General features: G+C 47.5%; 2 protein-coding genes across 5 annotated transcripts in view; one reads left to right on the top strand and one right to left on the bottom strand.

Annotated features, from left to right (window-relative positions):
• LOC128784726 (alpha-2-macroglobulin-like) overlaps positions 1-5,504 on the top strand; it is a 37,155-nt gene extending 31,651 nt beyond the window's left edge. For all 4 annotated transcript variants that reach the window (XM_053936578.1, XM_053936577.1, XM_053936576.1 and 1 more), the window contains exons 30-36: positions 222-440; positions 792-919; positions 1,269-1,359; positions 1,927-2,001; positions 2,246-2,348; positions 2,930-2,971; positions 4,393-5,504. In XM_053936578.1, the coding sequence (XP_053792553.1) occupies positions 222-440; positions 792-919; positions 1,269-1,359; positions 1,927-2,001; positions 2,246-2,348; positions 2,930-2,971; positions 4,393-4,418 (684 nt within the window). In that variant the 3' untranslated portion in view covers positions 4,419-5,504. The remainder of the gene's footprint in view (positions 1-221; positions 441-791; positions 920-1,268; positions 1,360-1,926; positions 2,002-2,245; positions 2,349-2,929; positions 2,972-4,392) is intronic.
• Positions 5,505-6,712: 1,208 nt separating this feature from the next.
• Positions 6,713-24,403, bottom strand: part of LOC128783642 (alpha-2-macroglobulin-like) — a 29,278-nt gene continuing 11,587 nt past the window's right edge. The window contains 24 exon segments of the mRNA XM_053934584.1: positions 6,713-6,893; positions 7,295-7,336; positions 7,918-8,020; positions 8,421-8,489; positions 9,704-9,794; positions 10,144-10,271; positions 10,623-10,841; positions 11,211-11,434; positions 12,241-12,406; positions 12,683-12,757; positions 13,066-13,222; positions 14,407-14,491; positions 14,964-15,140; positions 15,532-15,615; positions 16,122-16,173; positions 17,476-17,597; positions 18,236-18,362; positions 18,627-18,855; positions 19,170-19,278; positions 21,002-21,152; positions 21,778-21,948; positions 22,619-22,768; positions 23,433-23,575; positions 24,059-24,122. Of these exon segments, the coding sequence (XP_053790559.1) occupies positions 6,868-6,893; positions 7,295-7,336; positions 7,918-8,020; positions 8,421-8,489; positions 9,704-9,794; positions 10,144-10,271; positions 10,623-10,841; positions 11,211-11,434; positions 12,241-12,406; positions 12,683-12,757; positions 13,066-13,222; positions 14,407-14,491; positions 14,964-15,140; positions 15,532-15,615; positions 16,122-16,173; positions 17,476-17,597; positions 18,236-18,362; positions 18,627-18,855; positions 19,170-19,278; positions 21,002-21,152; positions 21,778-21,948; positions 22,619-22,768; positions 23,433-23,575; positions 24,059-24,122 (2,964 nt within the window). The 3' untranslated portion in view covers positions 6,713-6,867.

The following is a 24,403-nucleotide window of genomic DNA, read 5'->3' as shown; positions in this document are numbered from 1 at the left end:
GTTTCTGAGAGGCTACAGACAAATATGTCAGGTAGTGCCCCTGGGAAGGGAAATGTGCTGAAGCTGCTCTTTCCCTGTGTCTTTTCTTCTTAACACTGGAGAAAGTGAGCATGGAGGGGAGGGGAGGATGCCAGCTGGCAGAAAGGGCAGGCTGTAGGAGGACAGGCTGTGGAGAGGCTAATTGCATCTCCTGCTGGGATGCTGGGACTCATCTCTTTCAGGACACAGTGGTGGCTCTCCAAGCCTTGTCCCTGTATGGAGCTGCCACCTATGCCAGGAGCGGGGCAGCTTCCAAAGTGGCCCTGCGATCTGGAGGGGACTTCCAGCAAGACTTCCAAGTGGATCCCAGCAACCGGCTGCTGCTCCAGCGCGTGCCCCTTCCCCAGGTGCCGGGGGAGTACAGCGTGGAGGTGTCTGGTGAAGGATGCGTCTACCTGCAGGTGAGGGTGATGGGGACAGCTGGCATCCTGGGAGGGGAGCCCCTGGCCGGGCTGGAGAGGACAGAATCATAGGATCATCCAGGCTGGAAAAGAGCCTGAGATCCTTGAGTCCTTCCATCGAAGTAGAGGGGAGTAAAGAACAGGAGAGAAGGGAGAAGTGGATGGCTGTGGGTAAAGGGAAGAGGATAGAAAGAGTAGAGGAATGTGGAAGAGAGAGTGAGAGAGGAGGTGGAAGGCTGTGCAGTGTGGAGGAGCTGTGAGAAGTGGGGAGGCTGGGTGTGAGGGGGTCCCCTCTCTCCCACGTTGAGCACGCTCACACACGCTCACACAGAGCTGCTGGCTGTCCCCTAGACAAGCCTGAGGTACAACGTGCAGCCCACGCAGGAGGAGGCGCCCTTCGTGCTTCATGTGCACACAGTCCCAGAGGCGTGTGTGGACTCCAAGGCTCACAAGGTCTTTGACATTGGCATAAATGTCAGGTGAGTCTGTGTTTTGGTCTGAGCTTTCCTCTGGAGCCTTGGGAGCTGGGGGAGGTCTGGTTGGTCCCAGGGTGAGGCAGTGTGAGAGTGCAGCACATTCCTGGGTAGTTGGGCAGGAGGCAGCTGTTCTGCAAGGAGGAGCTCTGGAGGAAGAACTTGTCCTGCTGTGTGGGCAGCCCAGGGCTGGGCTCGTGGGAGGCTGCGTAGATGACTAGGAGAACCTGGCACAGCTGGAGAAGAAGGTGCTGGACTGCCAGGACTTAGTGGGGTGCCAAGTGTTATGGAAAAGCTGGAAATGTGCCCAGCCCTGAGCTGATGTGCACTGGATCTTTGTTGCTTGGTTTCTCAGTTACACAGGGGAGCGCAATGTCTCCAACATGGTGATTGTTGATGTGAAGATGCTGTCAGGATTTGTCCCCTTGAAGTCCTCAGTGGGGAAGGTAGGGTGAAGCATTTCTTTGAGTATTTCTGTTTTTAATATGAGGCATCAATTTCTTTTTATATAAATTAGCATTTAATTATTTTCCTGGTACCTTCTTTACTCTTAGACCTGTACATCTTTTCCTCCAGGTCTTCCACCCTTCAGCTCTGGAGTAGGGGTGCATGAGGGATGCCAGTAGCAGCATTCCCTTTGCACTCTCAAGCTCTTGTGGTAGCTTGCAGTTATATGTGCTGTTTAGCCCCAGATCGAAAGATGGAAGGAGACCATCAGGTCTAATATCTGGGACTCAGGAGCCTTGGGAGATATGTGACAGCCATGACAATGCTGGTCCCTCAATTCATTTTTGTGTCAAGAAGTTGAAAGAGCCTGAGATGGTGGGAGCTGGGGGAAGTCTTAGTATGTGGGGCTTCATAGAAGAGTGTTTGACAAGTCCCCTGGGAAGGACACTTCCTGTGCTTTACTTCTCAGCATCTACATAGTGAGATTTTAGTGGTGGGGAGAAACTGAGGAGGATTGATTAACTTCCCTTCAGATCATCAACCTCCTCTACATCTCCTTCTTCCAGCTCTCAAACACACGGTTTCACCAGATCCAGCGAACAGAAGTGAACACAAACCATGTTTTGCTGTACATCGAACAGGTGAGGACTGACCCCGGGCTGCCTGGGGCACACACTGAGCTCTGCAGCACAATGGCAATAGCACAAAATGGAGATGGAGAGCACTGCTAAAATCCCTGGAGCATGGGTGTCCGAGGAGAGTATCGGTGATCCTCCAGAGCATGGGTGGCCAGGGAGAGCGTGGGAACCTGGGGTCAGTGCAGAGGCACAGGGGAGCCCCTGCAGTGCACAGCCCCCCTGAGCCTCTACTGCTTCCCTTCCCCAGCTGGGCAGGGAGACCCTCAGTGTCTCCTTCACGGTGGAGCGGGACATCCCCGTGCGGGGCCTGAAGCCGGCCCAGGTGAAGGTCTATGACTACTATGAGACAGGTGAGTGCCAGCAGTGACCATGGGAGAGAGGCTGGACAGGGGGTCACACGGAGAGGCACGGGAGCTGTGGGGACCCACAGCTGACCCAGCCTGGCACCGGCACCCCCTGTCCCTGCCCTGAGCTCTGGGAGTGCAGAGGGACTGGGGTAGAGCCATGGATGCTGGGGGTCCTGTGTTCATTTCTGGCCCTGCAGTGTGACTGTGCCTGTGCTTCCAGGCAGACCTGCTGCTCCTTGTGCCTCTGCTGTCCTGGCTGCTGTGGCAGGGTGGCAGTGCCAGAGCTGTTTGTCCCCACCTCAGCCCAGTGTGCTGGGAGGACGTGTCTGAGCAGCCCTTGGCTACACCGGGGTGGAGACCTGCTGGAGCTGCCTGTGCGGGTGGCTCTGCCTTGCTTCCACTGCCCCCAGACAGGGCTGGGACTGGGGTTGCCTCCATCCCAGCTGGGATCTCTGGGGGAAACTGGGGATGGAGGCACCAGCCTGCTCTGGGGGTCTGGGAAAAGCATCTCTGTGGCACCCATCCCTCTGCCAGCAGTGCCAGGGGTCATGACAGCTCACTCTCCTTTCCCTTCTGTTTTCCAGATGAGTTTGCCACACAGGAATACAGTGCTCCCTGCACCTCAGGTAGGGTACTGCTTCCTTCTCTGCTCTCTGCATCTTCTTCATTATATTTTTGGTCTTCCAGCCAGCACTTGTCTCTTCCTGTTTGTATTTGGATGACATTGGCCCAACTTACAGGCACAGATCTTGTGTGTAAAACAGAGACCCTGGGAGTTACAGAGATGGCTAGTTTGCCTTTAGCTGCTACTATCTGGAGGAACAGCTCCTTCCTGCTAAGGTTTTTACTGCCCCAGGTCCTCTCAGGAGACAGCTGTGCCTCATAACCCTGGGCAGGCAGCCCTCAGTCTTGATTTGGAGTCTCAGCTGTCAGGACAGAATACTGTCGTCTTTGGGGGCTTCTCTGCAATGCAAGGCCATGCGTATTTGGCTTAGGAGCACAGGTAATTTAGGAGCTCTGACCAAGGTTATTTCCCCTGTCCTATATGGAGTCTTCCAGTATGAAGATTGGCAGGTCTTGCTTTCCATCAATTGCCCAGTTTCAGGTGTTTGGAATACAGAGGCTTCTGGAAAGCAGAGTTCCTGGGAAATGGTTTTTCACAGGACCTGATTGTGACAGCTGAGAATAGATTTGGAAAAAGTTATTTGGACTTGGAGAGGGCTGGTTGGTGGTAAATGGTGGCATTTATCTCCTTTTTTTTTTAACTGAAAAAGCAGAAGAGAGCCTGAACTCCCACACTTCTATTCCATAGTGCTTGTTAATCTGAGCTGTGTCCATAGGTACAGCTGTTTTCTGCTCATTCTGGACCTACAGCCTCCCTTCATGGAAAAAAGTCCAAACATTGAGTGGACAGTAGAGCATTTCCAAAGGGTGTTTTGGTGTGGTCTGGTCTGCCAGTGTGAGACTCATGGGGAAACCTTAGATTCTAGGCTACTTTTCCCCAGTTCTGTTAAAAGGCAGAGATTTTATCTTCCTTGGAAAGGGGGATGGGGAATTGCTACTTAAGAGGCTCATCCACTAGTCTAAATGTACAGAGGTGGCCTGCACTGACTAGAAGGCAGATCTCAGTTGCCAAGCTTCCTTCCCTGCCCTATATAGTAGGCAAATAGAGTGCAGCAGATTTCTTCCACTCTTTGCAGAGAAATAAACAGAACATGTCTCACTGCTACACCCACCAGCTTTTCCTGTTTGCACTGTGCTCCTGTGTACATTTCAGTTGTGACAAATCCCTCTGCTTATCTCTCCCAGTGGGTCAGGGAGAATTTCAGCCCTCTCTCAACCTCACACTCCCTTGAAGGTGACACAAGTAATAAGTGCTGTGGATGACCCTCCATCCTGGTAAAACAGCAACTCTTTCCCGTACTGTGCTTCACACACAATCTGGCTTCCACATCCATATCTTGCTCACACCATCTCTCAACCTTAGAAAGCAGATAGACATATCTCTCTGACTCCTGTTCCCTCCCATCTTCTTTCATCCTTGCAGAGGAAGTAGACCAGAGAAATTATTGAAGAACACTCCCAGATGCTGGAACCTGCCTGCCTCACCACCACCACCACCACCACAGCCATTAATAATGCCTGCATGGAATGGAAAGTGAACTTTACAAATAAATTAACTGTATTCACCAATGATTTTTGAACAGTCTGTTCCCTGTTCTGATTTTTCCTGCTCATCTTTCAGTCACAGCTTTAATCTCCCTGGCTCCTTAGGTTAAAGAGTAACCCATCTAACAATGCCTGTGTGCAGGGAAATAAGGCTAACAAGTGAGGGGAAAAAAAAGAAGCCAAGGGGTCAGCCTTTCTAATGTATCTGTCTCTGTGTTATGTTCTCTGAATTTATCATCTGAGATGCAGTCTAATCAATGGAGAAGGATAGGTAGTTCTTGGGAGCAATTTCTCTCCCCTGGCTTACAAACCAATTGAATTGGTCTCTACAGAGGCCTGTCCATGTCTCCCACCATTAGGCAGTGTAGAAGATCAACTAATGTTACATGAAATTCAGCTTCTGTGATCCTTCCAGTAGACACCCCTCCTGGGATTGTTTCTTGTTTGTAGAAGAGTGGGAGGAGACAGTCTGCCCTCTTCAATGATTAGAGAGTGCCATGGGGGCAGGAGGGATGTGTGCATGCATTATGGCCTCAGCTGCTGACTTACAATGGCTTGTTCTCCACTTGAAGCTTGAGCTTTCTTGTGGAAGTTTCCATTATCTCATGTCTGCTACTTTTGGGAGATTCCCAAGGAGAAGCTAATGGCATTTGCCACTAACCTACCTGCCTATGCCTAATTTAAATGGCACATTCATTTAAATCACATAGCTGCTTTGATGAAACTGTCTATAGGCCTCTTAGACACCTCCAGGAATTGATCCCTCTTTCTTCATTTTGTCTCATGAATTTGTGATTTTAACTTTTGAATGCAAAAAAATCTTATGTCACTGTTTATTCTCATGAAATGCTTATTGTTAGGTATCATGGCATGTTGTGTATCCAAAGTGTGCACAGTTGGCTGTTCCATCCAATTTTTGGTTTAGTATGCCTGTACAAACAGTGTCATTGAGAATAAATAAAATTCTTCATCTATTTTGCTAGATATTAATATTATGTCACTTTGTCTTCTGTGATGTTTGGGGTTTAGACACTCAAAGCCTTTTGATACCTCATATTCAGATGAGACTGTGGAATGAACCAGCTTCAGTGACATCTGAGCAAAATTTCTAATAGAGCTAAATTGCATTTTGGTTTGAATTAGAAATAATATAGCCATCCATTTTTTCTACCATGAGGCAATTGTTTTTCCAGAGAAAGGAGGGTCTGTATTTGTGAAATAAGGTGTTGACACAATTTCCCACAGCATTCTGGAAAAACTGACTGCCCATTGCTTGGAGAGGTGCACTGTTTGCTGGGCACAAAACTGTCTGGATAGCCAGACCCAGGCAGAGCTGGTGAATGGAGTTACATCCAGCTGGTCACCAGGGGGGTCCCCCAGGGCTCAGTGTTGGGGCCACTCCTGCTTAATTATCAACTAATTGAGGGGATCAAGTGTACCGTCCATCAGTAAGTTTGAAGGAAACACCAAGCTGGGTGGGAGTGTGGATCTGCTGGAGGGCAGGAGGGCTCTGCAGAGGGATCTGGACAGGCTGGATCCATGGGTCAAGGCCAGTGGTGTGAGGCCAAGTGCTGGGTCCTACACTTGTGTCACAACAGCCCCATGCAACCCTACATGGTTTAGCAGTGGACTGAGCAATTCTGGGTTAATGGTAGGACTTGACTTTAAAGCCTTCTCCAACCTAAAAAAAAAAAAAAAAAAAAATCTATGAATGACACTCTAAAGGTCCCAGTCCCTCTCTGATTTCACTTTAGCTGTTTAGAAACAAGCAGACCCCAATAGAATGGGAAAGTCCACAGGTCTTCACTTCTATCTGGGCTGCTGCAAAAGATCAGATTGGACAGGTTCACAGTGTCCTTGCACCTCACAGCAGTGATTTCACAGTGCAATCAAAGGCAATATGTGATAAGAGGTTTATGTCCAAGGATCACCTTGCAGAAAACACCTGTAAAGGCAGAGTGACAAACTTCCAGTGCATAATGGATGAGATATGATGTCCTCTCTCCTTAGAGAACTGGCAAGTATGGAGAAAAATCTCCCAACTCCCAGTCTCCCAAAAGCTGTCTGCCTTCTGGTATTCCTGAGGAGTTCCCAAACACCACCTTGCCATGGATGGCTCTGGATTGAAATCTCAGGCCATGACCTGGATAGGAAGCGAGACAAGCGTAACAGTAACAGAAAACAAGGCCAGAGACATCTGATGAGAAACAAGAATTAATTTATTTATGGTGTTGCTTCTTTTTTTGCTTTTGAGGTGTCCTCCTCCAATATTTCAATAACTCTCCCTTAACAAGATCTTCTAGGGCCAGACATACACGAGCTGATACAGCAAGGCTCCAACAAGATGCATTCTTCAGGAATTTCCTTGTTCAGCCTTGTCTGGAGGTGGGAAAAGGACAAAGTGAGATAAATATTCTGATGAGTGGTATCCAGAGCCCTGGATATCACTGTGTTCTGGTGGCTTTGTGAGTTCAAGCCTGTTAAACTATAAGAAACTCCTTCACCTAAAAAATGCCGATAGTTGCAGACAGATTACAGAATGGGAATGACTGGACACATTCAAAATATCTATGCTACAGAAAGGGGAGGCAGATTTGTCCTGGAGATACATGAGCTATCCAAGCACACATTCTCTCTCAGCAATTGCCCAGTAGGGGCAGTGAAGAAAATGTTGAGAGTACACACAGGCCAAGGAAACACAAGGAAACAAGAAAGGCTCTAGTTCAAGACAACCTGCAACAGTCCCTGCCAGACCATCTCAGTTCTTTGTGTGCACCTACCTGAGGTGCAGGGAGCACTGTATTCCTGTGTGGCAAACTCATCTGGAAAACAGAAGGGAAAGGAGAGTGAGCTGTCATGACCCCTGGCACTGCTGGCAGAGGGATGGGTGCCACAGAGATGCTTTTCCCAGACCCCCAGAGCAGGCTGGTGCCTCCATCCCCAGTTTCCCCCAGAGATCCCAGCTGGGATGGAGGCAGCCCCAGTCCCAGCCCTGTCTGGGGGCAGTGGAAGCAAGGCAGAGCCACCCGCACAGGCAGCTCCAGCAGGTCTCCACCCTGGTGTAGCCAAGGGCTGCTCAGACACGTCCTCCCAGCACACTGGGCTGAGGTGAGGACAAACAGCTCTGGCACTGCCACCCTGCCACAGCAGCCAGGACAGCAGAGGCACAAGGAGCAGCAGGTCTGCCTGGAAGCACAGGCACAGTCACACTGCAGGGCCAGAAATGAACACAGGACCCCCAGCATCCATGGCTCTACCCCAGTCCCTCTGCACTCCCAGAGCTCAGGGCAGGGACAGGGGGTGCCGGTGCCAGGCTGGGTCAGCTGTGGGTCCCCACAGCTCCCGTGCCTCTCCGTGTGACCCCCTGTCCAGCCTCTCTCCCATGGTCACTGCTGGCACTCACCTGTCTCATAGTAGTCATAGACCTTCACCTGGGCCGGCTTCAGGCCCCGCACGGGGATGTCCCGCTCCACCGTGAAGGAGACACTGAGGGTCTCCCTGCCCAGCTGGGGAAGGGAAGCAGTAGAGGCTCAGGGGGGCTGTGCACTGCAGGGGCTCCCCTGTGCCTCTGCACTGACCCCAGGTTCCCACGCTCTCCCTGGCCACCCATGCTCCGGGGGGACACAGGGCTCTAGGGCTGGCTGAGGGGCAGGGGCAAACCCTAGAACCATTCCCAACCCTCGAGGAGGCTCTGCTTGTGGGGAAATCTGAGCACAGGGTGCAGGGAATGCTAGCTGAGGGCTGGGAGAGAACTACCATTAAGTCTAAAAACTTAGAGTTTGTAGTCAGAAAAAGACAGTAAAATATTCAGTCCCATTCTTAGCAGAGCCATGGTATTTTTGAATCCCAGATTTTTGCTGTATGCTGCCAAATTTACCAATGCCTGTGTTTCTGCCTCATCCTCACCTTTTCCAGGTACAGTAGAACATGGTTGGTATTCAGCTCTGTACGCTCAATAATAGGGTGGACTTCCAGCTGAAGAAAGAAGACCAAGATTTTACTGCATTGAAGGTGGTCTCCCTGTGCCCCTTGCACAGCCCCGTGGGTGGGATGTACTCTGGATGAAATACTGCAGTACTCAGGGAACTAAGTACTGGCAGCACAGAACTGCCACCTGGGTGTGGTCTCCAGCCCTCCCTTCACCAGGCTGGCTGAAGAAGTACAACCTGGCTCCAGAAGAGCCTCAGCACTGGATCAAACACAGTGATGGATCAATTAAATGAAAATATGTTCCTTCTGGCTTGTTAGTTATGCACCACCTTTATTTTCCAGTTCATGCACCTAATCACCATCTCAAACAGTTACCCAACACCTAAAGAGTCACAATGTTATGTTTTTAGATCAGCAAAGGGAAAAAGGGAAACAACACTATTTTTGAATGTAGACACAGACAATGTTTATGGGGAGCTGTTGGGACACAGTGAAAATAAAAGTGCCCATCATCAGGCTAAAGAAAAAATTACTCATTCTATTTTTTCTTAGACTGATCACGTCTTCTCCCCTTGTGCTAGCCTTAAGCCATGTATGAAAAGAGAATACCGTACACGTCAAACGTGCAAATGACAGTGACAAAATCAAGCTGAAGCTTTGTCGTGTGCTACAGATATTTGAAAGGTGTCTTGAATATAAGAAAGTGGATGTTTTTTCTTTGTATTCAGCACTGGTGATGCTGCACATTGAATTCTGCACTCAGTTTTGGACCCTCACTTCAGACCTTGGAGCAACTCCAAAGAAAGACAATGATCTGGAAAAGGGACTGGAATGTAAGTCTTATGAGGAGCGGCTGAGGTTATTGAGATTGTTTAGTCTGAAGAAAAGGAGGCTCGGGGGAACCTTATTGCTCTCTACAACTCCCTGGAAGGAGGTTGCAGCGCGGCGAGCGACAGTGTCTCCTCCCAGGCAAATAGTAATAGAACAAGAGGAAATGTCCTCAAGTTGTGGCAGGGGAGATTGATGTTGAATATTAGGAGAAATTGATTCACTGAAAGAGGGATTAAGCATTGGAACAGGCTTTGTGGGAAAGATGTGAAGTCACTATTCCCGGAAAAATTTAAAAAAAGAGTAGATGGGGCATTTTGTGATATAATAAGTAGTAAGGTGGTATTTGGTGGAAGGCTGCACAAGGAGAACTTTTCCAACCTTAATGACTCTATGATTCAATGTTGGTTGTATGACAAACAGGCTCCTACCTTCCTCACTGAGGACTTCAAGGGGACAAATCCTGACAGCATCTTCACATCAACAATCACCATGTTGGAGACATTGCGCTCCCCTGTGTAACTGAGAAACCAAGCAACAAAGATCCAGTGCACATCAGCTCAGGGCTGGGCACATTTCCAGCTTTTCCATAACACTTGGCACCCCACTAAGTCCTGGCAGTCCAGCACCTTCTTCTCCAGCTGTGCCAGGTTCTCCTAGTCATCTACGCAGCCTCCCACGAGCCCAGCCCTGGGCTGCCCACACAGCAGGACAAGTTCTTCCTCCAGAGCTCCTCCTTGCAGAACAGCTGCCTCCTGCCCAACTACCCAGGAATGTGCTGCACTCTCACACTGCCTCACCCTGGGACCAACCAGACCTCCCCCAGCTCCCAAGGCTCCAGAGGAAAGCTCAGACCAAAACGCAGACTCACCTGACATTTATGCCAATGTCAAAGACCTTGTGAGCCTTGGAGTCCACACACGCCTCTGGGACTGTGTGCACATGAAGCACGAAGGGCGCCTCCTCCTGCGTGGGCTGCACGTTGTACCTCAGGCTTGTCTAGGGGACAGCCAGCAGCTCTGTGTGAGCGTGTGTGAGCGTGCTCAACGTGGGAGAGAGGGGACCCCCTCACACCCAGCCTCCCCACTTCTCACAGCTCCTCCACACTGCACAGCCTTCCACCTCCTCTCTCACTCTCTCTTCCACATTCCTCTACTCTTTCTATCCTCTTCCCTTTACCCACAGCCATCCACTTCTCCCTTCTCTCCTGTTCTTTACTCCCCTCTACTTCGATGGAAGGACTCAAGGATCTCAGGCTCTTTTCCAGCCTGGATGATCCTATGATTCTGTCCTCTCCAGCCCGGCCAGGGGCTCCCCTCCCAGGATGCCAGCTGTCCCCATCACCCTCACCTGCAGGTAGACGCATCCTTCACCAGACACCTCCACGCTGTACTCCCCCGGCACCTGGGGAAGGGGCACGCGCTGGAGCAGCAGCCGGTTGCTGGGATCCACTTGGAAGTCTTGCTGGAAGTCCCCTCCAGATCGCAGGGCCACTTTGGAAGCTGCCCCGCTCCTGGCATAGGTGGCAGCTCCATACAGGGACAAGGCTTGGAGAGCCACCACTGTGTCCTGAAAGAGATGAGTCCCAGCATCCCAGCAGGAGATGCAATTAGCCTCTCCACAGCCTGTCCTCCTACAGCCTGCCCTTTCTGCCAGCTGGCATCCTCCCCTCCCCTCCATGCTCACTTTCTCCAGTGTTAAGAAGAAAAGACACAGGGAAAGAGCAGCTTCAGCACATTTCCCTTCCCAGGGGCACTACCTGACATATTTGTCTGTAGCCTCTCAGAAACCGGGCAACCATGGGAGGTACTGCATGGATCTATTGCAGGGCTACAGTTCCCACCTTCCTGACAAAACTTCCTGTGCTCCCACCTGGCTCTCTGACATGTCCCATCTTCTGACCTGGATGTGTGAGGTGGCCGGAGGGAAGCAGCTCACCTGGGTAGAGGAGAAGCCTCCATTGGGATTCTGCTGGCTGCTGATCCACTTTGCAATAAGGGATGCAAATGCCAGCTCCTCCTGGGCAGGGGCTGGCTGCGAGGTGAGGTGAGCCAGGAGCACGTAGGCCGTCATCTCCACTTCCGCAGAGGGAGCTCGGTAGCGATGGAACGGGAGATCGGCCTCGGGCTCCTTCCCAGGCCGCTGCCAGTGAACAGAGCCATCTTCACAGGAGGCAGGGAGAGAGACAACATCAGCTGTTACCAGTAAATATTGCAAAGGACTTCCTGACCTGCTGCTTGATCCAGCTGGGAGGACAGAGCCTCCAGCATGTGTCTGTCATGCAGGGTGAAGTGGGAAGGGTCAGGTTTACACATTTTGCAGGTTTACAATGAGTACGAGACTGCTGAGCCTCAGGCCTAGACACCACTTTGTCCTCCACATACACGTTTATGGGCTACAGTCCACTGCTTGGCCAAACCCTCTGTCCAGCCTGACTTAGCCAGATTAGTTTCAAGTGATTACAGGATTTTTCCTGACGACTCAGAACTTGTGCTGCAGCCTCCAAAATGCCCTGTATGCTCATTTTCTCTCTCAAGACACCCATCTCTTCTCTGACTGGCATGCCTTGTGCTGTGCAAGGTCACCTTTGTTCTGTGTTGAGCCCACGCCCTGGAAGGAAGAAAGGAATGGCCCTGGGCATTGCCAAGCCTTTGCTAAGCAGTGCCTGGCGTGGCGAGAGGAGTGGGCTGAGGAGAGATGGGAGCAGAGCCACCCAGGAGCTCAGCACCAAGGGGATGGTGCCTGGTGCTCCCTGGCGAGCTCCCACGGAGCAGAGAAGAAGGACTGGGCCCTGAGAGGGACTTCTCAGAAAAGTAATCCCTTTGCACAAGTCTTTCCTCTCCCTCCACCTCTCCCTACCCACAGAGGCCAGGGCCTGCCCCACCAACAAAAGCTCCATCAACAAAAGCCATTCCACCAAGGGAAGGTGTAATGCTGGTGAGAGCCATGTCCCACCAGGAACACTCACCCTTTCTCACAGCTTCCTTTTCGAGTGAGTCAAGCAATGCCTTCCGCTTCTCCCTGTTCCCTGCCAGGGCAAAGGCGTATGCCAGCAGTGCCTTGGTGTACACATGGTTTTCTTTCTGATTTGCTGCTGTTTCCAGGCAGAACAGAGCATTCCGCACCACTGAGTGCTAGAAGGAGAGAAAGCCAGTGATTAGAAGCGTCAGGAGAAACGAGGCTTTTGCCTTACTAAAATCACATCATTCTACTGAACTTTCACTAGGGGATTGCTGGAAGGAGCTCTAGAAACAAGTAGGGTACAATGTCTCCCAGACATAGCAAATATGATAGTTCTTATACCACAGGGCTCAACAACCAAGTCATTTTTCCAATCTGGAGCAAATTCTGGTCAGGACTGTGTTGACTGACACAGCACAACTGGCTCAAGTTGGGATGCAGACACATACAGTCATGGGCAGTGGAATCTCCAGCAATGCAATAGTGATGTAGGCTGTCAGCGTGGCTTCGTTGTCCACTCCACCCTACAGGGAAACACAAAGGTAGATTCTGACCTCACCCACCTTCATATCTTCAGTCTTTTCCCCCACTCCAGTAGGAGCAATGCTCTATTTTGCATTGCAGTCCTTTAGCTTGCCTCCTTCCTCTTGCAGCTGATGAGAAGGTATCACCAACAAGTACAGATTGGTGCGTGGCTCCCTCCCCAGTGCTTGCCCTTGGTATGGGAATATCCCATCTCCCTATGTGCTCAAGAAGCTCACCTGGCCCCATCTGACTTCTGACTCATGGCTAAGTTCTAGCCTCACAAGAAACAACCAGGCAGACTTGTTACCTTCATGGCATTGTTCAGGAGCGTCCCAGAACTCTGGAAACAGCCATTTGCCTTCTGTTTGTAGTACAGCCAGTGCAAAGCATCCTGGATGTGCTTCTCCTCTATGAAGATGTGATGCCGGGCCTGGGCAAAGGCCTTGAGGACAAAGGCTGTGAGCCTGAAAGGGAGAAGAAGAAAGGGACTGAGCAGGTCTGCTGCCCATTTCAATTGAGAGGGCCCATGTGCACTTCAGCTACCTGAAAACAGGCAAGAAGGCCTGAGAAACCAATAAGTCAGACCATATGTATATTATATCCTCACCCCAAAAAATTCTGTCCAAAAATTGCTTTCCTCTTTGATTTTTGTCTCTCATTTTTGTCTCTCATTTGGCTCAAAAACCCTGTGATCTCTTTGTGTTGAGGCTACAGTTTGAAGGACAATGATTGTTGATCTATCTTTGAAAATAGCTCTTTGAAAAATATCGGTAATTGCATGCCAATTAGCTAAATATGCATAACAGAAGTCCTCAAAATTACAAGGAAGAGTAATTAAATTCCCACGAGCTCATGGTCTGCTGGTAGAACTCTTAAACTGTAAATCCATGCTTCCTGGGTTTCCCAGAACTCCCCTAGAATTTTAAAGTAAAGCAGAACATGTTAAAAGAGTTTTTGTTAAGAGCTGTTGCAAGCAGTCATGGAAAAGAAGCAGGCATGTGGTAAGACGCCAACATGCTGTCAAAAGCCAATTACCATTTCAGAAACTAAAAGCAAACTGAGGGTGATGAGTTCTTCCATTACTATCCTGACTTAAAATTGAAAACACATGACAATGATATACAGGAGCAAGTCAAAACTTTAGAATAAGTCAAAATGGCAACACACATGCTCCTCCAGCCTGTCTTTGCTTAGTAGCGTACAAACACATGGAAAAAAAAAAAAAAAAAACCATTCAGCACTGCTCTTGGATTATCAACCTTTCCACTTGTGTTTCCTCATATGTTTCCATATAGAACCATGTTTTCCAGCAGACTTCTCAGCAGATGCTAGTCTAGAAGAACTGACACTGCAGCTTTTCAGCCTTCTTCACTCAGGGTGAAGGTGCTCCCTTCTTACCCAATTTGTCTCTATTTCCTTTTTGTTGGTAATGGTCCTCGGAGCTGCTGGTGGGAGGAAGTACTTCAGCCATAAGCTGGCCGATGTAGCCTATTTATTAAGAAGGAGGCAGCATAGGGACTACACCAGCTCTGGAATGCCTGCTGGTCTACAACAGCATTTCCTATTTACTGTCAGGCAGTATTTACTATAAATGTGTGGTGAGAAAGAGAAGCATATTGGAGGGGCATAGGTGACATTGAAATCTCACCAGGTATTCCCTGGCTGGCCATAACGTTGTCCAAAGGTACTGTAGGAGCCATCTTGGTGCTTGTAGTTCAGCTGCCTCTGGTAACCTGCAATGGAAAGATAAGGCAAGATTCAGATGCAAGAAAGAGTCTGCTGAGAGATGGGGAAATAGAAAAATAGCTCCATCAGCAAAAGCAAATTAGAGAGGCATAGGTCAGTCCTAATCTAACCAATATGAACTACTGGTACATGTCCAACTCGCTTAAACGAGGAAAAGCAACCCCTGCCTTTCTTCAGAAGGATGGCAGGACCTATAAATGACAATGAATAAGTCACTGTAGCAGTGACAACTCTGCACTGCATTGCCACCCCATGAGAAAAGTACTTGCAATGATCAGGTACAGTAATGATTAAACAACACAAAATAATAAAGAAAAAAGCAGCAAAGGGCCCCCTCAGGCATACAGCAGAGACATCTGTGTATGAGAGAAGACCTCTCTGGCCAGCATCTGACAGACCCACTCCAGGCAGGATCTGGAAAAAAGCCAAAGCAGAAGCAAAATCCATGTCTCAGCTCACCGCTCACTAAGTATTCCGTGGCCTTGGATTTGATCTCCTCACTCAGCTGCCCTGTCTTGTTCAGATAGTCCAGGACGTAGATGTTGGGTGCAAACAGGACCATGTTCTGCTCCCCACAGCCAAAGGGCATCTGGAGGAGCTGGTGCAAGTTCTGCATAGCAGTGCCCATGATGTCACCTGAGGAGCAGGAGATACCAGAGAGATGCTAACAATATTTAGGGTGGGCTATCAGAATCAGAGGAAGCTACTGAATGACAGATGCAGGAGATATCAGAGAAGAACAAAAGATAATCTGGCTTGATAAAGATCCTGGACCAAAACATAGAGCAGCAGATAAAAAGAAAAATGGGAAATGAGAGAAAGGTTAGGGCATTGTGAGAAGACTGAGAAAAAGGCTTGCAGAAAGGGAAAAGGAACAGCACAAACAGAAGGGAAAGCGCTCATGGACAGAAGAGATTAAAGACAAGAATGAGCTGTGCTAGAAACCAAGAGAAAAAGCTGTGAGGTAGGAGGTCAGCACAAGGAGTCAGAAATAGCATACATTTCTACTGTCAGGCTGTTAACTCACCCAGCACCGAGAAATATGCTCTGCTTGAGTCTTGTACCACATTTTCAGGCAGCAACAGGGAAAACTCCTCTTTCACAAGGACTCCTGAGAAAGAAACAAGGCCCAAACAGTTTCCGTGCAGTTCCAAGAAATGGCTAATGGAAGGGGAGGGGGTCTCAGTGCAACAATAGGAACTCTTCCTATTAGAAATGCCCTGATTTCAGTTACTTCATATTTCCCTGGCTGTAACACAATCTCTGCATGAAACCACTCCCAGCCACTTCTAGGCACTGCAGATCATGTGTCTACAACTTCCTCCTGAGTGTGCAAGAAAATAAGAGGACTTGTAACTCCAGTGCCAGAAACTAAAGAGAGCAGGGATGCAAACATCCATGCTAAATCTGTCCTAGCTCATACCTCGATGCTTAGGCAGGATGGTCATTTCTTTAGGACTTTTTTCTGTCTTATGTATCAAACTCCCTGCCAATGGGGCGTGTTTAGACTACCCAAAAATGTCAGACTACATGGAATATTATAGAGGAAGGCCTCCAACATCCCACCCATCAAACCACACAGGAACAAATAGAGAGTGTGCAAAAAGTGGGCTTTACCTTTTACACAGAGCACAGAATTCTGGGTTGTTTCCTTCTCAACTCCTTCAGGCTTGGATGGGATGAAGGAAAACAAGAGAGGTGAAAAATTAGTGAGACAGGAAATACAGTCAGGAATTCTCATAAGGACAGAGGGATATGTAAAAAGAAAAGTGAGGGAACTGAAGAAGGAGAGACAGTCACAAACATTCCCTGAAATACAGAGCTCTGAAATAATTTAAGCAAATAAAAGAAATGTGATCCTAAATGACTGGTGTTGTATGTGGAGGAAGGACATCAAATGGATGACCTGCAGGTCATCCATCAAATGGACCATCAAATGGATGACCTGCAACTATTGCACACAGTGAGAGTCACTTAACATCCTTGTGACAAAGGAACTGCAGCATTACAGGGGGCTGTGCTGAAAAGAAGTCTGCAGTGATATTTATTGTAATGCTGCAGATGCTTTAGGGGAAAAAAATTGTGTATGTAAGCAATAGAAAGGGAGGATGTAGTACACTGTAGTATCTGGTGACACTACTGATGGCATGTGGTGGGCAAACATTAGGGGGTTTTATGATACAGAGGAAAGCTCAGAATATAGAACCTAACTGCCAGATTACCACCCTCAGTATATGATAAATTATTTCCTATAAAGTTTCCTATAGCAGTTTCCTATAAAGACTATCCAATACTGCCTATAATATTTCCTTCTGTTCCACATCACATCAACTCTTCCTGCAACAGGAAATGGATAAGCTGTAAAATTTCAACATGTTTTCATGTGTAGTTTTAAGGGGATTTCTCTACAGTCATCAAATTCCCATAGGTGCTTGTGAATTCCTCACCTTCATCCTGGTGCAAGTCTTTGTTACCAAACCGTAATGGCAAAACACTCAGCTTAAGAGGCAGTTTACTTGGCCGCTGTGAAGCAGAAAGGCAGCCTCTGCTGACTGGCACATTTACTGAGGGTGTGTCAAAAGAAGGAGAGAGGCTGTAAAGACAGTGTATTGAAATAGCAGGTGACAGATGGGAGCTAAAGGGAAGGATGGATTGCAGTAGGAGTCCTGTTACAGCAGAAGACTGGGAAAGTTAATTCCACCAGGAGACACAAGGCACATTATTAAGCCGAAGTCTTTATGCAGCCCTGTTGAAATACAATGATGATGTAAAACCATCATATTGCCATGCTGCATAGCAATGCGTAAAATCATGGACCAGACCAGGTTAGAAGCGATCTCAAACTATCATCTGGTCCAACCTTTAACAGAAAGGGAGCTAGATGAGATTATCTAGTATCTATCCAGTTGTACCACTGTGTAAGCTTAAGCCCAGTGGAAAGCTCAGTCCTCCCTTCCCACGGCCCACGTACCTCCACCAGCAGCTGTCTGATGACCGTGTCCTTCCGCCCCTTCTCAGGGGTCTCCACAATGTAGTTCCCACAGGGCTGTTGGTTCTCTAGGGCCTCAGTGGTCACTGAGAACTCCACCTGCCCTGGAGGAAACAGGGGTCAGTCAGCTCTGCCAGGCAGAGCCATGCAACAGGATTCACTGCTACTTTCACGAGTTTCACCTTGCAGGCTAATGGGTGGAAATTTCTGTCACAGCTGGGTCCTGCTTCTTTCCCACAAAAACCAAGCTCTCTACACGAGCTGTGCTGTCATTGAAAGGTGACTCTGTTTTGGGGACTCTTTCACAGAACCTAGGACACCACAGTGCTGAGTGTGACCAGCCCCATTGCTGTTCAGCCCATTGCTGCCCTGCATGCACACCACAGCTGCTACCACACCAACAGTGAAAATAAAGTGTGAAGATCCCATGGGGAAGACATCTAATCTCCAGGAGCAATGAAGCTAGCAGAACATCTCTGCTGGCCAGCAGTGTCTCTGGCCTCAGGAGATGCTGTCCAAGGGCTATAAGGCTTGATGATACTGCATGTGATGCCAGACACACACTTGGATCCTATGAATCCCCCAGTCTTTGCTTCCCAAATATCAGTCGTTACCCCCCAGATCAGACACACTCGACTGAAGCGCTTCCCAGGAAAATATGTTGCTCTAATATCCAATACTGAACAGGGAGAACAGCACAAAGAAACTCTTCCTGCAGTTTTCAGCACCCTGAGACCTTTACCTAGAGATTTGGGAGTCACCAGCCAAGCCACGGTTTTCCTCACATTCTCACAGAGACAATGAGATTCTTTCTCGTTTTCCACCAGAGTAGCCAGGAAATGAGTAGACTGAGCCAGAGTCACACTGACCTGCCAGTTGTAGAGAGAGATGCAATTAAGAAAGGGTGATCATGAGAAACAGGGAGCTAGGAAGCCATAGAAACAGCTATTTCTTCAGTAGCAAAGGAGGAGGGAATTGGAGTTGTGGGTTCTGCATTTGGAGTGTATAGGAGAAATAAAAAGTCTGGGGCAAAGGGTCTAGGGCTACTGAGAGATAAGGTAGAAGGAGTAGGTGAAGGCAAGGGGTGCACAAGAAGGTACACAGCTACAGAGAATGATTTAAACCTCCCTTACCCTGATGCAGGCAGGCAGATAGTTGAAAACGGTGGCTTTCAGCGTGAAGGACTCCCCACGCACCACAGAGTAGGGCATGGTGAGCTCGACAAAGAAGGGCTGGAAGGCTTTGAGGGACACTGTTGGGGACAGGCCAAAGCCCGTGTCTGCTGAAGTGCAGAATGCATTGGCTTTCCACTCAGTGATGGTGTCAGGGATGGTCACTTCTAGATCAGCTTTTCCCTCAGAGCTGGTAAGGCACAGACAACAAGGACAGAGGGATCAATGTTACAGCATTTTGGTGACTACCTGCACCCCTTTTGGCCTACTGAACAGTATTTGCTGTGTGAATGATGGGGCACAGTACATTTGCTACTGTGGGACCTCTCTACATCTTCCAGTCCACTCTTTGGACAAACCTAACAATGGCTTAAAAGTAATTTCATCTCAGAGGATTGCCAAATAGTCTCTGCAAACAATGATGGACAAACACTTTGGGATTCATGTTTTCATCTTATAAACCCAGCTTTATTAAAAAGAAATTAGGTAGCCCAAGGTACTCACCTTATAGGTACTAAACTCCAAATCCAGGTTTCTGGGAAATACTTTCGGACAGTCTCTGTCACCTCTTCAGGAGTGCTTAACTGGTTAGAACTTATATCTGACAGAATTTCTGAATGTGGTGAGATGAAAAAGAAATCAACTATTGATAATTCCAAACAAGCAAAACTTATATCAGCATCATGCTTCAGTCTGAGAAAGTGTCAATTAGAAGCAGATGCTTGTCGCTGTAGTGAGGTATGGTACCAACAGCAGTGGAGTTTCAGGGTCAGGGCTTATTGGCAACAAGAGCTAGCCTTCCATTATTTTCTGCTGGTATCCAGCAGACCTCAAAGTTTGGAAGCCAGCACTTCATAAACTAAAAAAAAAAAAAAAAAAGGATTTAGAGCAAAAAACCTATTTAGAACCTTCTATGCAAGCAGCCTTTTCTCTTTCAGGTGCAAGCCTTCATGTGATGTTCTTCTCCATCCTAATCAGGCCAGCCAGCAATGGAACATCCCTCTGTTTAACTGTTTTATGTAGGGTCATTGTGACTCAGAGTACCAACTTCCTGTCAAAGCTATGGCCTCCTCAAAAGCTAGGCTGAAAATGCTCAAAACAAAAAACATGCAGCTGGAATATGAGAAGGGTAGAAAGAGCCATTTTGACTAAAACAAAGTTTTCACGTATAAAATTTATTCCCAATAAAATATTCTGTGCTTGGGATGAAATTTGTTTAAACATTTTGTTTTACTTTACTTTTCAATAGCTGGAAAACAAAGATGGGGTGAGTGGGACTTGGTTTGCTTGGCTTTCGCAAACAGAAAGAGAAATGCATCCAAGCAGAAAAAGAAGTTCTTAAGGAAATTCTAATTTTCATCATCATTACTTTGGCTAATTGAATTTCTGCATTTGGACAACAATTGAGTAGCCAACAAGTATTCATACTAACTGTGGAACGGGCATCTCCAGAGCCTGAGAAGGTCTCAGGGACTGGTGAAAAATGCTATTAGAGCTATATCACATTGCTCCTGGCAAAAGTGGCAGGCGGCTTGCTTGTGTTTTTCTATTGTGGTATTTCAGTCTTCTTAGTGATGCTTATTTTAGTTTAAAATAATTAAAAGGCATCTATCCTTCATCTTAGCAACTTCTATCAGAAGCTGAAATTGTTTTCAAACTGGACACATACAAAAGCACAGGTTCTAGTGCCAAAGGAAAACTCTCTGAAACAGCTGTTGAGCTAGAACAACTTTAAATTTCTAAGATATTTTCCTTAATATGAGACTGAAGGATGATAGGGCCAATTCTGTTGCCCTAACTGTTACAGTATAAGAGTTAAGATAGCCCTTAAAAATAGGATAATAGGATGGATCCATTTCAGACTGGACTTCTATCGTGGATGTCTTACCATGCTAAGTTCCCAAAGTCTACCAACTCATCACTGAAAAATTTGTTACCTACTTCATGGTTTTGACCATACATAAGACTGGTTGAGTCAATGAAAACAGCCTGAAAATGGTATTGGAGACTCTGTAAGCAATAAACTAGGAATAGAAGTCTACTGGTAAAAGCCTAATGAACAGAGAATTTATCAGCAGGATAATATCCTCTGCTCTGCCAGTCTTTGAACTGGCAGAGTTCACTGTCTGGTTCTGCTGATTTCTTATGTGGAGTTACCAAAGCTTGTCTGTAGACCTACACAACCCATTCAGAAGCTGAAATCTGCGAACCCATCAGCTCAGTACTGCTTCCAGGGTTCCAATTCACAATCCCACCTCTCGTTTAAGTATTCACCCCAAAATACAAACAGGATCTCTGTTGAGAATAGAAGCAATAACAAAGCTGAGTTCCCTTACCGCTTGACCTCATTGCATACATGGGTGGTGCAGCCATGGCTGCGGGTACTCCCATGCCAGCTGATGGATGGCCTGGATAGATGTGATGACTTGGGTTGCAAAACCAAGGTTTCTTCACGTTGGTATTTGTGAAAACCTTTAAACCCATTTCCTATGGGAGAAAAACCAAACTTTTTTTTATTTATGAATCCTGTTCAGGTTTACACAGCAGACTTGATTGGCATTTTACTGCCTCAAAATGGAGAAGCTGTTACTGTGTATGGATTGGACCTTGAGATGATCCCCTGATCCTTGGGTCTGAGTGCCTGGGTGGCTCAGAGAGACCAAAGGATATATCCCCTCTTTTTCTAGGACACTGGTTCCAGTCCAATTTCAGTCTAGGAGTCAGGATTAGCCAGGAAGTAGATATAAAGCTTTCTCTCTGGAATGAAATATCTGTGGCTACAATGCAGCTCAAGAACATACTGATTTATTTGTGGTAACTATAATGGCATGGGATTATTTACCTCCAATTAGATCCTCACTTCAACTCAACCTCAAAGCTTTTCCTGTAAGAAAACTTTGAGACTGATCCCTTTTCCACCAAGTGTGAAGCATATCTGACAAGACAAGTAAAGCTTATGACCCTCACTGAATATGCCTCTGGATAAAAAGAAGTGTCAGATCATTCATATGCAGAAAACCTTCCCTTGTTAAGTTTCATGATGCCACAGAAGGCTTAAGCATTCTCAAACATTCTCCCACTCCACTCCCTAACCAGGCCAGGGGGGCTGTACCTTTAGGATGCTGTAAGTGTCCTCTTCATTCACCCCCATTACTGGAACATAGGTGATCCCATCCCGAACTATTGGCTCCACAGTCACGCAATTCCACATGGGCTCCTCCAAGGGTACGTTCGAATCATAGACATAGCCATGGAATTCCTTCACTGGAAGTAAGTCATACACCTTTGCAGAAAGAGAGAGAGTATTTGGCATTTTAGTGTCCACTGTTATGAAACACAACTGAGGGAGTTGGATGCAAGCACCATAACAGTCACATCACCAGCTCATACATCCACGTTGCCATGGTCCTCCCTGTGCTGAGAGCAATAAGAGTTTGGGAATCAAAAAAGGGATCAAAATTTGGAGATACTGCCTCTTTTTTTTTAATGCTCTGCATGTTACTCTGGTTATTATGGCTCAAATATGTAAAAAATTACATTGGTCAAACCATCTGTAATACCTTGTCCCTACTCAGGGACTGTCATTTTCTGCTTGGCAAAAGGCAAATAAACTCTTAGACACTTCCAGATGCTACTCCAAGAAAATTAATCCATGCATGAGGAGAATAACTGAAAAGTTATAATCAAACACACAGCAGCATTTGGCTCTGGCCAAGACAAGCAGGCCCCTTAAAAGGGCTTTCTAATTGCCATCCCTAAAATCACACAAAACCCCTAAGAAACAACTGCTGCCCAGTTCTCATCTTTTTGCCCACTGGAGGAAGATGAGAAGCAGCACAGGTGAGCTTCCCTGTGTCAGCTCTGACAAGAGGGACTGTTCCCTGTTTCCACTCCAGCACTGGCTGCTTTTGCTCTGAGCAGGCTCCGACTTGCTCCAGAGAGCAAGAACTTACAGAGCTGGGTGACAGGTCAGCTTCTGGCTTCATGAGGAGCACACTCTTGTCCACAGCACGCACAGCACAGAGGGAGTTCGGGGAGGCTCGGAACTGCAAGTGAGCATCCGAGGAAGGCAGGCCTTCCGAAGGGGAGAAGTTTAAGTCCACCTGTAACCACAGGAAAAGCTATGTCACAGATGCCCTACTCTCACAGGACTTTTCCTTCCAGTTGATCAGCATTCCGTTCTAACTTGACAAGGCCCCCATATGCATGCACACTTCCCTCTCCATTTCCTCTGGGCTACTGCTCCCTTCCAGCAGTGCCAGGGGAATCAGCACCAAGAATTCTCGGCAACTTCAAGCATCACAATTGCTCATAAAATTTTTAAGGTGGTTGTGGGTTTTGTGGTCATTGTGAATGTGATGAGGCAATCCCACATAGGGGCTATATGTGATCAGACAGTGGAGCTTGTCCTTGAACTAGGACCAGTCACTGTACCACACCCAGAAACTGCATGTGGAGAGAAAATCAGCTTGAAAAGACCTTGCTGTTCTCTTTTTCTTAGCCAGGACCATCTGCAGGATCAGCAGCTTTGACCAGTTGCAAAAGGGGGTTTTATCAGTTTAGCCCCTGCTAACACTTTTTTTCCAGCAGTTGATCTCCTCCAGGTTAGCACAAACCAGTAAGCAGTAAAGCTACCTACAACAATTGATATGTTGTTTGTCCAGTGTTAGTGTATACAAAAAATTAGCTTAACCAGGCTGAATCTAAATAAGTGAGCTTGAACACACTGCAGTCTGGTGGCTGCTCCTTCAGGAAGTGGACACTTACCTTATTGTCGAAACATAATTCTGTGTAGAACTTGGCTGAATCAGCAATCACCTCCTTGCTGGAGACCGTGGTGTAGACAAGCACTTGGGCCACTGGAGCAATATCAGCTTGTACAGACAGCTGTAGTGAGAAGACACCATTGTCTAGCAAACAAAACAACAGCAAAAAGTTAAGGTGCAAAAATCTTTCTCATTGAGCAGCCAAAATTCTAGGTTTGACTTTATGCTGAAATTTATCCTGGCCATTATGAAATTCCAGGCATCCAAGTCAGATGAATTGGTGCTCACAGCAATGTGTAAGTCTTCCTGTCTGACTGAAAAGGCCTGTTTTCCAAGGCATAAGTATGCTGAATTTTGCTTCAGCTTCTAAAAACAGACTATCAGACATATCTCTGAGGAGCACTGGAGCCCCAGAAAATGCAGTGTCAGGTGAAAGACAGTGGCACAGGGGATTAGAGCAAATCTGTGAAAAGCCTAAAAGCAGAGAAAAGAAAGGTCAAACTTTTCCCAGATGTTGGAGGACATGCAGATGTCAATCCCTGCATTTACATGGAAGCAGAATGTATGTCTGCCACAGTTGCTTAGTCCCCCATAAGAGTGAAAATTTGGTGGGGGAGAGGAACTCACCACTTTCCTGGTCCAAATCCAAAATGTGAGTGCCTCCTTGCTTAATATTTCCCTTGGCCATCACCTGAATGGAAGGAGAAACTTTGTTGTGATTGTGGTTTTGCTTTGGCCAAACCTGAAAGTGAGGGACCCTGCAAAGAGAGCAAGTGAGCTCTATGTCTGCTGCTCACACCCAGCTCTCTGCCTCCCTGTAGCAGAATTCCTGTGTTCACCCAGGGGGTACAGGGACATCCTTACTTTTTTACTCCCAAATCAGACCCTCCTTTTTGTTTCTAAAGAACATGTGAAGGATGACAAGAAAGTGTTTAAAGAATGCTGCCACAAACTACAGCTTTTTATTTCTAA

The sequence above is a fragment of the Vidua chalybeata genome, chromosome 2, assembly GCF_026979565.1.
Source record: "Vidua chalybeata isolate OUT-0048 chromosome 2, bVidCha1 merged haplotype, whole genome shotgun sequence".
NCBI lineage: Eukaryota > Metazoa > Chordata > Aves > Passeriformes > Viduidae > Vidua > Vidua chalybeata.
Note: the sequence above shows the minus strand (reverse complement) of the source record. Positions and strands in the feature narration are given on the sequence as shown.